Source organism: Pagrus pagrus (genome assembly GCF_965226575.1).
Source record: "Pagrus pagrus genome assembly, chromosome: 4".
In the NCBI taxonomy this organism is placed as follows: domain Eukaryota; kingdom Metazoa; phylum Chordata; class Actinopteri; order Spariformes; family Sparidae; genus Pagrus; species Pagrus pagrus.
The window spans coordinates 6,760,656-6,773,334 of record NC_140188.1 but is presented as its reverse complement, the minus strand read 5'-3'; the positions used below and the strand labels follow the sequence as shown (position 1 = coordinate 6,773,334).

General features: G+C 41.4%; 1 protein-coding gene across 1 annotated transcript in view; it reads left to right on the top strand.

Moving 5' to 3' along the window:
• gbe1b (glucan (1,4-alpha-), branching enzyme 1b) overlaps positions 1–12,679 on the top strand; it is an 87,968-nt gene that overhangs the window by 22,296 nt on the left and 52,993 nt on the right. The window contains exons 7-10 of the mRNA XM_084351476.1: positions 2,431–2,640; positions 10,779–10,894; positions 11,894–12,021; positions 12,321–12,419. Coding sequence (XP_084207602.1) covers positions 2,431–2,640; positions 10,779–10,894; positions 11,894–12,021; positions 12,321–12,419 — 553 coding nt within the window. The remainder of the gene's footprint in view (positions 1–2,430; positions 2,641–10,778; positions 10,895–11,893; positions 12,022–12,320; positions 12,420–12,679) is intronic.

Here is a 12,679-nt window from a genome sequence, read left to right as displayed (position 1 = left end):
CAACGGAAAGTCAGGTGAAGTTTTGTTGTCCACAAAACATTTCTGGAGCTTCACAGCAAAACTGCAATGCAGCATTCTCCTAAAGAACTGAAGTAGCTGGGGACACCAAAAAAAACCCAAACATGAAATGGCTCCATACAGCTCGTCTGATGTTATCCAAGTCTCCAGAAGCCCTGAGATCCTGAATTGATTTGAAAACTTGTTATTTAAACCCTTAAGTTAAAATCTTTACTGTAGCTGCTAAGCCAAAAGTGTTAGCCTGCATCCCATCTTGGTGCTCAAGCTCAACCGTGTGTCAAGGGTGTAAATAAGGTCCTAAAATTTTAAAGATATATAAGATATAGATATGGATGAAATATTTAGTGAGCTGTCTCCACCTACATCTGTACTGTATGTAGTGTTCTATACTTCAGCTTTTGGGCGTAATTGACAAAGGCCTCCTTTTCTTTTAGCTGCTGCTCCAATAAACCAGCAGCAGATGATCACAGTGTTCGGGAAGTCAAGTAGTATACAAGGGAGTTAGCAATGTAGCTTGCTTCGAGCACATTAAAGGCCTTTTATATAAGAGGGAGGAATTTATAATAAATTCAAAATGTTATAAGAAGGCAGTGCAGGCCAGCTCAAACTGGTGCAATGTGCTCTCTCCTCTCGGTCCTGGTTACTGAGATGCAGTCTCTTAGTGTTTTTCTTTTTAACCAGATAAACTTTATTATTTCTCTTTCACACAACTTTACCCGTCACTTGCAGTATCTGCCGTTTAATACAACTGTAAATAGTCCTGGAGAAATGGTGTTTACTGGGAGGGTTGATCAGGAAGACGACACTGAGTGAGCAACTTCACAGTTTTTTTTAGAAATCGTCACCTCAAATCAAAGGTGAGGAAGTCTGACACCAGCAATAATCTCTCTGTAAATACATTTGCTGTTAATCCAGAGAGCGGAGGGAGCCGTAGATAAAGTTGGACTAGTCTCAGTATTTATCTTCTTTCAGAGTCCTTCTTCTTTGCTTAGGGTAGAGTATAAATCCAAAGTGTAATGTATACAGTGTAATTTCACCCATGATTGATCTCTCAGTGTCATTTAAAACCTGAGCGATTGAGTAGCGGGAAGCGGGGTAAGACTGTCACTTTGTGTCCTGTTCTGCAAGGAAGTTGATCTAATGATAGCTGGGAGGACAGAAGGGATGTTATTGGACAATATGAGGAGTGTGTGTTTGTATGCATACATAAAGTCGCTCTGTGCAGTGCCCTGAGAGTTTCACAGTCTCTTCTTTATGACCCTTTTAACGAGCATTAAAGGACTATTGAAGAGTTATGGTGTCATATAAAATATATCAAATAAAAAATATCCGAGGAAGTCTTCTTGACAGTGTGGTTGAACTGGATGATCTTTAGACAAATGATCCAAGATGAAGATCATGAGATAGTGAAATCATATACTGCTCAATATTCTTGTGGTTATTTGAATCACACACTCTAATTAAAAAATATAAATTCAGTGTGTGCTCTTAAAAGTTTTCTTAAGGGGAGACACTACAGGTCGTCTTTCAGACTAGTGGGAAGAAAATGTTCCTTTCTTGTTGTTATTTTAATGGAGATTTCTTTTCTGGACATTTATGGAAATTAGTGCAGATGTAATTACATGGTCTCACTTGCACATTTAACATGAAATATCAAAAAACTTGTAATATGAAAAATAATTGTTTTGATGTAAGTAATCAACTTTGAGTGTTTCATGGTGATACATACCTATTAGACTGATTTGTTTTCGACCATTTTTGGTTCGCATGGTATTTTACAGAACATATTTTTAGGCGTTTTTCTCAAAATGACTTTTTTCTGAGCCAGAATTATTCACTTCATTACACTTACATGCACCACATATTATTTTATTCCTATCTAATTCTGTTGTCACTGTTGTGTCGCTACGAAGTCAAAGGAAAAATAAACTCAATTTCAAGGACAGTTTTGTTGCCATCACCTCGCACAAGTCACAAACCAGGTTTATATTTGGGACGGGGGCAAATTAAGCTGCAGTTTTCTCGTGAGGCCTTAGAGTTAGACGGGAAGATTAAGTGGTAGGGAAATTGATATAACACACAAAATATACTTCAGTCCTTGGAAAGAAGAACAAATGCATATGCAAGCTTGTATTTGTGTACGTGTATGCATGATTGTTGTTTTATTTGTGTAGTTACCAGTTATGTATCAGGTCTAAATGCTCAAATACGGAAAGAAAAATAGAAAGAAGTTGTGAGGACAGGCTGTCCAATCTTCCTTTAAGGGTCATTTTGACATTAGGCTTTAGATTTGGGTTGAGAAAAGGATCGGGTTTATGTTTATTTCAAGTTTACAACATGAATTGTAAATGGTGTAGGGCGGGGTCAGGTTGTGGTGAACTGATATTAATCTGTACGTGTGTGTGTTTGTAGTCGGTACGGTACCCCAGATGAGCTGAAGCTGCTGATCGACGTGGCTCATTCGATGGGCATCGTGGTGCTGCTGGATGTCGTTCACAGCCACGCCTCCAAGAACAGCGAGGACGGCCTGAACAAATTCGACGGCTCCGACTCGTGTTTCTTTCACTCTCCACCCAGAGGGGATCACAGCTTGTGGGACAGCCGACTCTTCAACTATTCCAGGTACTCTTTGTCCGACACCCCTGTTACCTGCTGTACCCTGCCTTGCATGGACAGAGGGTGCAGACATCTTTTTTAGGTAGATTCAAAAACAATTATGGATGCATTTTTTAAAGAAAGCATGTCAATAATCTTCTTTGTATTTGATAAACAGTGTGTTTATCGAGATTGAATCACCCCACCTACACTACCTCACATCAAGACACAAGCAACACAAGCTGTTTCTTTTTCGCATATTTATGCATTACGTTTATTGGCATCAAAATATGTTGTGCAATGACATATTTTTAGATGTGCGCTGGTTGCGCATGGGTTGAAGCAGGGTTTTTAAGTCAGTTTGATGCATTAGTATTGCAAACTGCAATTTACATTTTCAGTTTTAACAAGGTGGAAGATAAGAGTCTTACTGTAGGGAGCACTAACAACTGGAAGTTGTGAGAGCTGTAAAGAGCATATTGTATACAAAAAGCTGTGCAACGTAATTAAATCAGAATGGTATTACTTACTGATGTAAAGTAGTTGTGAGAAGGCGCTACAGTTTGTGTTATTAGCAGTAGATCTGTAGATTTCAACACCACTCCACATTTTCCTCTCCAGTAGCTGTGGATATTTAAAGATGCTTGAATGTTACATACAGTATAACACTAAACTGATTTAAATCTGGCCATGGCTGCATCGGATGTTTGAATGTTTACCTTTGAAAACAAGGTTAATAAATGATTCTGAATTTAAAACACAAATCTATGAGCAACATATGGACAGGTTGATAAATGAGCCCAAATGGGGGCTGACATACCACTCTTTCTATTTCCCCAGACTATATGATACAGCATGATGTGCTGAAGGTCAAAAGCAAGACATGATCTCAAAGTGACAGATTACATCTCTCACCAAAATGGCCACGCAGTCAGGCTCAGCGTTAATCTGATATTCCTAAAGCGTAAAATGGGCTGTTAATGGTGAATTTAAGTTTCCTCAAATGCTCTTGATTTTACCTTTCGCACATTTGGCTGACAGGTGTTGAATTTTAATGCATCGTGAGTAATGATTTGATGTTGCAGTGTTGGCAGGCTTTGCTCATGTTCATATTTTCAGCTAATTACAAAAGTGTGAGGGAAAACATAAAAGGCCTTCAGTCGGCAGGCAGCTTCCTGACTCTGCTGGTGCTCAGCGTACACCCAAACTATTGATTGGTGTTGTTGTAGGCCGTGTTAATTAAGTGTCTCCTCTTGCCTCTGTACCCAGAAAATGATCCCAGCGCACATTAAAGAGGAATAGGCGCTGTTGGGTCGCTCAAATGAATTTTTTGAACTCATTTTTGTGTGTGTGTCAGTGTGCAGCCATTTCCAATGCATTATACAATGTTTAGTGTCAGGCATGGGGGCTATAATAAGAGAACAAGGTTCTTCTTTCATTAGTTATTGAACTCTGCTCATATCCGAAGCACTCATTAAACACGGTGCAGACATATGCCACGACTGGGAGGCATATGAGGAGTCATTTGTAAAAGCCCAAAGGAGCTCCGCAATGTCACTGCCAGTTCATTTGTCTTCTCTGCCTCTCACAGGTTGTTTGGACGTGTCGTTCGTGTCAAGCTTTTCTCCTGCTCCCCGCGGAAGGAAATGAACCTCAGAGGCTAGCCGCGATGCTAGTGTGAAACACAGCCTGTTTTTAATCAAGCAGCCCTGCTATCAGCCATCACAGTCTGACCATGATGTTCTTATTAGGTTGACAGAGGCTGACTGATACGGGCTATCAGAGCAGAGATATATTTTTTCTTGTTGCTGCCTCTTCTGCTCTGCTTCCACTTGTGCATCTTTATCAAAGAGCACCTTTTTTTTGTGTGCCTGTGTTTCTCTTCAGTTTTTCCTCATAAAACATTCAACTCACTCTGGAGAAAAATGTTGTTTAGATGGATGCCTGCTATCCAGTTCTAAACTTGAGTGCCCTTTGAGTCAAAGTGCGTGCATTTGAGGACGCATCCTGCAGATGCTTGTTATAGCTGACACCGTAGTTGGAACTTCTATTTTATATGCTTATTAAATAGTTCAAGAATAGTATAAGGATATTACATTCTTTGCTTTTGAGCCGAAATGTTTCAGATGCCTTGAAAAATCAAAGCATGTTTTGTTGGAATATCCCACTTTTTCAACACTAATCAGGATGTGCATTTGATGTGAATGTACAAGGTGATGCACCCAGCACCCAGCTGCTTTTGATGTGGAGGGCAGAAGCTAACTATGGGAATAACTGAGTTAGTCGTCCGCCGCTGTTTCCTTCACAAACCTTTTCAAAGACGCCAAAGTCACCTTGAGACGCTGGTGACCGAGTGAATGGAGCTCACAGTTCAGTGTGTAGAGGGCTGGCAGCCAGAGAAGCCAGGCTTTTTTGCAGATCAGGGCCTTCAGATGTGAGAGCTCTGAGAAGCTTGATGTGGGCTTGTTCTGTAATCCCCCCACCTCTCTCAGGATCATTTGCATCCACTTTTCATCAATCTTTGTGTGAATTCTTAAGATATGAAAAAATAGGCCCAGGGCCAGTCTTTTGAAAAGTCTTTTTAACTCTTCTGCGTGTTCTCATGCTGAGAGATCGGCCCCATGTTTGAGGACCAAGGAGCAATAATTCTCTCTTTGACAAGATTATTCTGTGCATGAGACTTTATTATGGACAAATATTTGTTAATGTTGTCTGTATTGGCCAATATAAATTGTGAACGCTTCTGTCCCTGTGGCCTGCCATTGATCATAAATGAATGAGGACAAAAAGTAGCTTGTAGGCATTCAGTAAATGAGATTAGTACTGCTGGGGGTGTATGTTTATTTTACAGTATGAAAGCTCAAATAGGGCCAGAATCAAATACTTTAGGATCGCTGATGTATAGGGCTAAATATACTGATCAAGGTGTTTTTTAATCCATGCAAACCTGCTGTCACTCCCATCAGAATCAGCTTATTACACGTAGGTTTCATCACTACACGCTTCTGCCACGTATAATATTTTAGTATTTGCGTTACAGTAATATTACACATGCCATGAAGAAAGTTTTGCAACATTTTTTCCCAAGTATGACTTTTTATAATGTGAGATCTATTTGCATTACTTTAGGTTTTCAGCTGTAGTGTCTACAGTGTGTGTCCTTTGTTGTGAAATTCCCAAATAACAGAACTCTACACAAGGGATGTCATGTAGCGAAGCAAAGAATCATCCCGCTGATCAATGACAGGTTTTTATTTTAAAGAAACAGAGCAGAAACCATCACAAAGGAAAAAATCTATCCCTGTCCCCCTTCTGAGCGTTTATGTTTTTACATACAGTACTTCTTGGAACAACTCTGGACCATCGCTGGGGCCTGGCTACCGTCTGATCAGTCAATAAACTCACGCTTGAAATGGCAACTCAGTCCAAATTCAGTCATTTCAGTATTTAGTACCCATGAGTTATTTCCACTGTCCCATCAAGTCACACAGCGAGGGGAAAAGCTGTTTTTCCCCTCTGGTGAGCTTCAGCTAATGAGTTCAACTTAGCTGTAGGTGTGCACGGCGGCTGGTTGGAGCTGCCCGTAGAGCTTGCAGTAGCTGCTGGATGGAGCCAGTGGGTAGGAACGCAGCAGCTCTGCACCTTCATGCTCCTCAGCCCCTTAAAACTATCTGACTAAAAGCAAAAAAGTGCCATGGCAGTAGTTTGTATGTGCAAAGCGCTTTCTGTTGTTTTCTTGTGATACAAACGAATAATATGCTTCGTAAAAAGCCATTTAATAGAAAGTAGATCGCAGAGAAAATACATTTGAAGTATTTAAGACAAAGTCCGTTTCCTCTTACTTGTAGTGCTATTTATACATCTACATTGCTTTGGTGTGAGTTGCAGAGATATATATATGTTTGGAGATATCGGCTGTAGAGATGTCTGCCTTCTCAAGATTATAATTGCCCTAGATGGCACTGAGCTTCTGGTGTTTACAGCACCAAAGAATACATTTGGAAAAACTCAACAGCAACGTCTCTTTCCAGAAATCATGACCCGATCACTCAAGATAATCCATAGACCATGTTGTGAGCAGTTTCATGTACAGGAACTATTTTCTTTCTACCCAAAAAAGAGGGTAGAAAGATGCGTGTGCTTGTGACAGCGCGGTACGTGAACATGGATGCCGTCCTCCTCAGCTCAGCTGTACTGTTTACTTAGTTAGCTAGCCTCTCGTCCCTGTGTCGACACGTTTCCTGTGTGGTGATGCAGTTGACAACTGTCTCTTTAAAAGTGAAGTGAGTCAGTGTTGCCCTTCCTCGTGATACTGACTCATAGTTCCTTCCTCAGTATTACAAGATTGCTAAGCTTTGCAGTATTTTGCCAGTCAGTGTTTCATTTACAACCACACTGAGCTAGCAAACAGTTTTTGGAACTGGCCTGGAATACGAGCACACATCCAAACCACTTCTACTGAAACGGTGCCTGCTGTGGCTCGTCCCCGCTCATCTACTCTCCGAACCCAGGGGACTGTTATCCCCTCAGTAAAGCTTGTAAGGCTGCCCCCTCCCTCAAGGCTGGCTGCCAAGTTTTGGCCCACCCATTTTTTGTAATTAATCCCAAGTGGTCAGCACATTGCAACATGATGCTGATGTTAGCCAGCCAGCTAGTCGACATTCCTATATTTGACATGATGTTTTTTTTTTAGTCAGAATGGCAATAGCATAAACCCAAAAAATCTACCAAATAACATTAGTGATTATTCATTAGAAGAGACACCTTCAGAGATATCCTGCCACTGCTAAAATTGGAGAAAACTCAGATGGATCAGAATTGGACTGCCAGACAACTATTGAATCCTGAAAGGCAGCAAGTACAAGGTGATACTAATTACAGGTTGCTAAACATGCAAACAGTCTCAAAGGGAGCAGAATATCCCTCCCAGGATGACAAGCAAACGCAGCTAGGTGCCAGGCAGCCTAAAGAATGCCAGACAAATGGCAGATATCTGACACAAAGCACAGCAATACAGGGACAGTCTGTCAGACAGCTAGATGAGAGTTTACCCCGCGTGGCAGCCAGCATCGCCAGACTGCCTGGAGGGCTGCTTAACAATGTGGTGTGAAGTATAAACATGTATTTCGTCCACATGTCCAGCGCAGAGCACATATCTGTGTTCTAAGACAAACACAGAGCTGATTGGATAATTGAAGCCCGTCTTACTGGACTGAGGCTGATCTGATGAAAGGAGTGATGACAACTAAACATGATTGAAATGTCTATCGTGAGTCACAAATAATTAAAAATAAAAATGAATTGTAGAGCAAGTCTTATCCTTCAAGAATCTACGGTGCAATTGTGTATTTAATGTATCCACAAGCTACATGAATAATTCCATCATTGAATGAGTAAATAAATTCAAGCGAGAACTGTGAATTTATTGCAAGTGTCACTCCCGTCAGTGTCTCTGTCCTCGACGCATTAACGGCTGCAGGGATTGGAGAAAAGTTTGAAATGCGTTAAATGAGCCACCTTATTTGTCCTTTTTGGTCCAACAAACGCACGCCATCCATCAGGCTGTCGAGCGTCGTTGTTTGAGCATCACACTTCTGGTGGAATGACCTGTCAGCTTCTTAAATTTATTTGGTCTTATCTGCAGCTTACCTGTGATGTTGTGAAAACAGGGACTTAAATCTTTCTCTCTGCCGTCATGACAAGTTGCCTTGACCCCTTATGCAAAATTGACTCGGAGAAACGCAGCATGTTTCAATATCTGCTCTGCCTGCAACACAACATAAAGACCGTAATGTGGGTCACAGTCAGCTGGAGGAGTAAATAAGCTCTGATAAGGAGCCGCTAAGCATGAAGCCGATGTGGGAAAAGTCTGTTATTTGAATTGACTTGTAGTGACTTTTGTTGCAGTGTGTGCTCGGAGGTAGAACAACAACATATGATAGATTACCTTTATCTTACTCCACGCTGCAGTATTAGAGCGTTACTCTATTAGTGCTCTCTAACCAGGTTTCACTGTCATTGCTGAGCTTTAGCATGAGGACAGTGTAATATGCAATTTGCTTTTGTATTAGCACCACAGGCCGAGTGATAACTTCATTGAACTGCATAGATAAGCGGCGTATTGCATCGGGTATAGAGATCTTCTTTCCCACTGTAATTGGACTTGATGATGAATGGCATTGTGGGTCCTAATGTGGCAGTATGGTTTCATCTTGGGCCTCTGGCTCTCACTGGCTATTATCTCCATCCCGTGAGGATACATTGTGTCTGAGCCTTTGTTGGCTCTGCGCAGTGGAGTGGAGGACCTAATCTATTTATCACAGGGTCTGCGTGACCACCCAGCCAGGCTGCTATATCGGATCATACCAGGCTCCCTTGTGCTCCTCCTCAAGGGAACGAGGAAGCGCCGATGTAACATGCAGCTTCACACCTGTCAAACAGTGCTGAGGTTGGTCATCCCTGAGGAATGGAGCACAGAAGGCAACGCATTTAAATGCATTTCGTGTCACGGCTTACTCCGCTCCCAAAAAATCTGGGATTTGGGTTTTTTGCCTTTAGCATTAGTGTTGAGACTCTCTGGGGGATAATCAATGATACGATCGAGAACAAGAATTGTTTAGTGTTTGGATAGATTTTTGTACTTTGAGATGTTATTGAAGTGTTGTTGAAGCATGAATCTGAGACTCCTCACTGCTTCACCAGCTTTTTGACAAGATGAAATTGCATCATTCAAGACCAAAATGTTGAACTGCCCCTCGGTGTTGTGTTGCAACTGAAAAACAAATGAAATTCAGAATCCAACTTTTCTAATTCAGCGTCTGGATCAGGTTTGTAAACTGTTCCTGTAGATACTGAGAACTGAAGGAAAATATAACTTCCCAGTTCCCATTCAATATCACATCTAACGTTATTTAATAATTCAAATATTAATAAGCCTCAAACAGCCTTTTTCAGTAGAGTGGTGTGAGACTCTGGAGGTCAAATGATATATCATGAAGCTGTTGGTGGAAAAAAGTCACCAGTGGACTTCATAGATGTACCATCGATACCGTATTGCCACAAAAATAGAAGATAAATTAGATTAACGGGTATGGTTTTATACAGATGCACCTGACACATATCATTAGAACCATGGTTGGAGCTGAGTACAGAGAGCATCCGAGTTGTGAATTCAGCCTCTCGAACATGTCAATCGCCTCACATCAGCAGGGCTTAGCTGCTGCTTCTCAACATGGCATCCGTGTGTACAATGTTCTATTTGGTGCTCATTACACACACCACATAAGGACAACCAAATCTTGAGTTTTAACTGACGTTTCCATGGCAACACGCCGCTGAATGAGAAGAGGTGAGGTGCGTAGTGTACTTTGCCTTGAGTGGCTGTTCAGATCCAGATGACTCTCCCATTGCTCAGTCAGGAACGGGGACTCGGGCCATTTATGGAGTCTGCCTCTTCCAGCCTCCACCAACACAGTCCAGCCAACAGGCACAGAGAGCGTTTGCATGCTTTGTAGGACACTAACAAACCACAGACACAAGTTATGCTTTCATACTCGGATAGTACATTTCGCCTGTTTTTTGTTCTTGCTTGTGTTGTGGGACAGAAGAACTGGTCATATGTTGAAGATGGAAGCCAGAGCGAGTAGAAGTGTATGATTTATCTCACATTGACGAGAGGGAATTCAATTCCCCTGCATGGTGTTTGTTTACCCAAGTGTAGCATGAAATCCTATCAGTTCAAATATGCAGGGATAGGCCTGGCTGTACTAAACGCTTGCCCAGTGGTCATGCAAGTGGTCTGATGGAAATCGGAAAACTTCCCCGTGTAGTGTGAGCCACTGATTTCTCATCCTGACAACTGGATACATGAAAGGCAGCATCCCCTCTACGGTGTAGTTAATGAAAACACCATCTCCTGTCACTGACACTCCATCTCCAGCATAATGGAGCTTTGGTTATCAATATGTGAATGTCCTGTAGCGGTGAAAATTAATCTCTGGTGCCTAAAGTGCATGATGAGATGTGTGAATAATTCACAGCTTCTTGTTTATCTGACCTTGAGTGTGTGTGTGTGTGTGTGTGTGTGTGTGTGTGTGTGTGTGTGTGTGTGTGTGTGTGTGTGTCTTTCTCTCTCTGTGTGTGTGCCTGTTTGTGTGTTTTGCTAGCTGGGAAGTGTTGCGGTTCCTACTGTCGAACCTGCGCTGGTGGATGGAGGAGTACCGCTTTGACGGCTTCAGATTTGATGGTATTACCTCGATGCTGTACCATCACCATGGCATCGGTAAGGCTGCCTTCAGTGCATCTCATATATAAAGACTGGGTAGTGTGTGTAAAGCATATCATCCTCCTCTTCTTCGAAAGCAAGAGCGCAGCGTGCATCTCAGACTCCAGAAGCATAAAGAATACAGCCAATAGGAGTTTTGTTTAAAGGTCTGACTGATCCCAACCATCATGTGGTTGGGATCAGTCAAAGCATGTTTAAAAAAATATATAAATAAATAAGGCCACACTGTAACTTGAAAGTTTTTAAAGGTCTCACATTTTCCAGATGATGTTTTATGAATAGATGAAGATGAGTGAAAAATCCATGCTTTGCCTGAATTAAAAATGATGTACTCACAGGTATAACAGTCACTATACTTGAGCCCGATTGGCTGACGAAACCTGTTATTATTCAGTGAGGACAGCCAATTAGATTAACGATTTCATGCCTTTCAGTGGATCAAAAGTTGTTGGCGGTAACGCTTAAAAAGACATAATAATGCACCAGTAAACGTTGGGATAGTCGATGTTAACATGGATGTAAACATGTTTTTTTCTCACTAAAATGCATTGTGTGTATCCATTTTTAATATGTTTACATTGAAAACATATTAAAAATGTGGCCTTGCTGATAATACAGAAATGAAAACCAAAAAAATCTAAACCTAACAAGAAATTATAGGGAAGGATTTGCACTAGCTACTACCAGTCTATAGTATGTGTATTAAGGTATTCTGAATCTCTTTGAATATCTTAAAAGTTCTACTTCACAATTTATGAGGTGACATTACAAGTTCATAATGAGTCAATGACACGTTTTTCGCATTAGTTTCTCACCTGAAACATGAGCTAGAAAAAATAATCACATTTAAGGCTCCAGGACTGTTGAGAAATATGTCAAAGAAATAAAGTAAAAACAGTTGCAGGACTCGCTTGAAAAAAAGCGAGAAATGAAGGATTTTAGACGTTTGGGTGGAAAACATGATGAGTGTTGACTGTGTGGGTGTTTACTCCTCAGGCGCCTGCTTCTCAGGGGACTACAGTGAGTACTTTGGCCTACAGGTGGACGAAGACTCTTTGGTTTACCTGATGCTTGCCAATCACATTCTTCATACCCTTTATCCCGACTGCATCACTGTTGCAGAGGTAAAAACACACTCCACCACGCACACACACCTTCGGCATCCACTTACTTTGCAATGACACTGCCCACAGCTATTATTAATTAAAAGCACTTATTCGTTAGGCATAGCTTACTTAGGTATTCATTGGTGTAATTAAGAAGTAATGCAAAAGGAAATGGGATGTCACTCTTTTTTGGCCTGTGGTATAGGATTTTCAGGCCTTAATATGCGAGTTGTGCGGTGGTATTGATGTGATCTTAGCGGAGTACTGGGAAATAAACCTGCGCACACATGATATGAAACATTGTGACTTCTCTGCAGGATGTGTCAGGGATGCCTGCTCTCTGCAGAGGAGTGCAGGAGGGAGGACTTGGTTTTGATTACCGTCTGGCTATGGCCATTCCTGACAAGTGGATTCAGGTAAGACGATTAAGCTCTTTTAAATCTACCTCTTCTTTTTTATTGTGCCCTTCTTTTCCCCAGAAACTTTTACACACACACTGTGGGCCGACACTTCTGTACAAGCCACACGAGAAAACTGAAAGCGTTTGCTTTCAAAACAAGGATGAAAGACAAAGGCAGTGACAGGGCATGTTAGGAGGCATTAAACACTCTTGTGCTATATTACAGCTGAGCCTGTTGCTAAGCCGTTGAGCCTTTTAAGAGGCTTTCAAGTATAA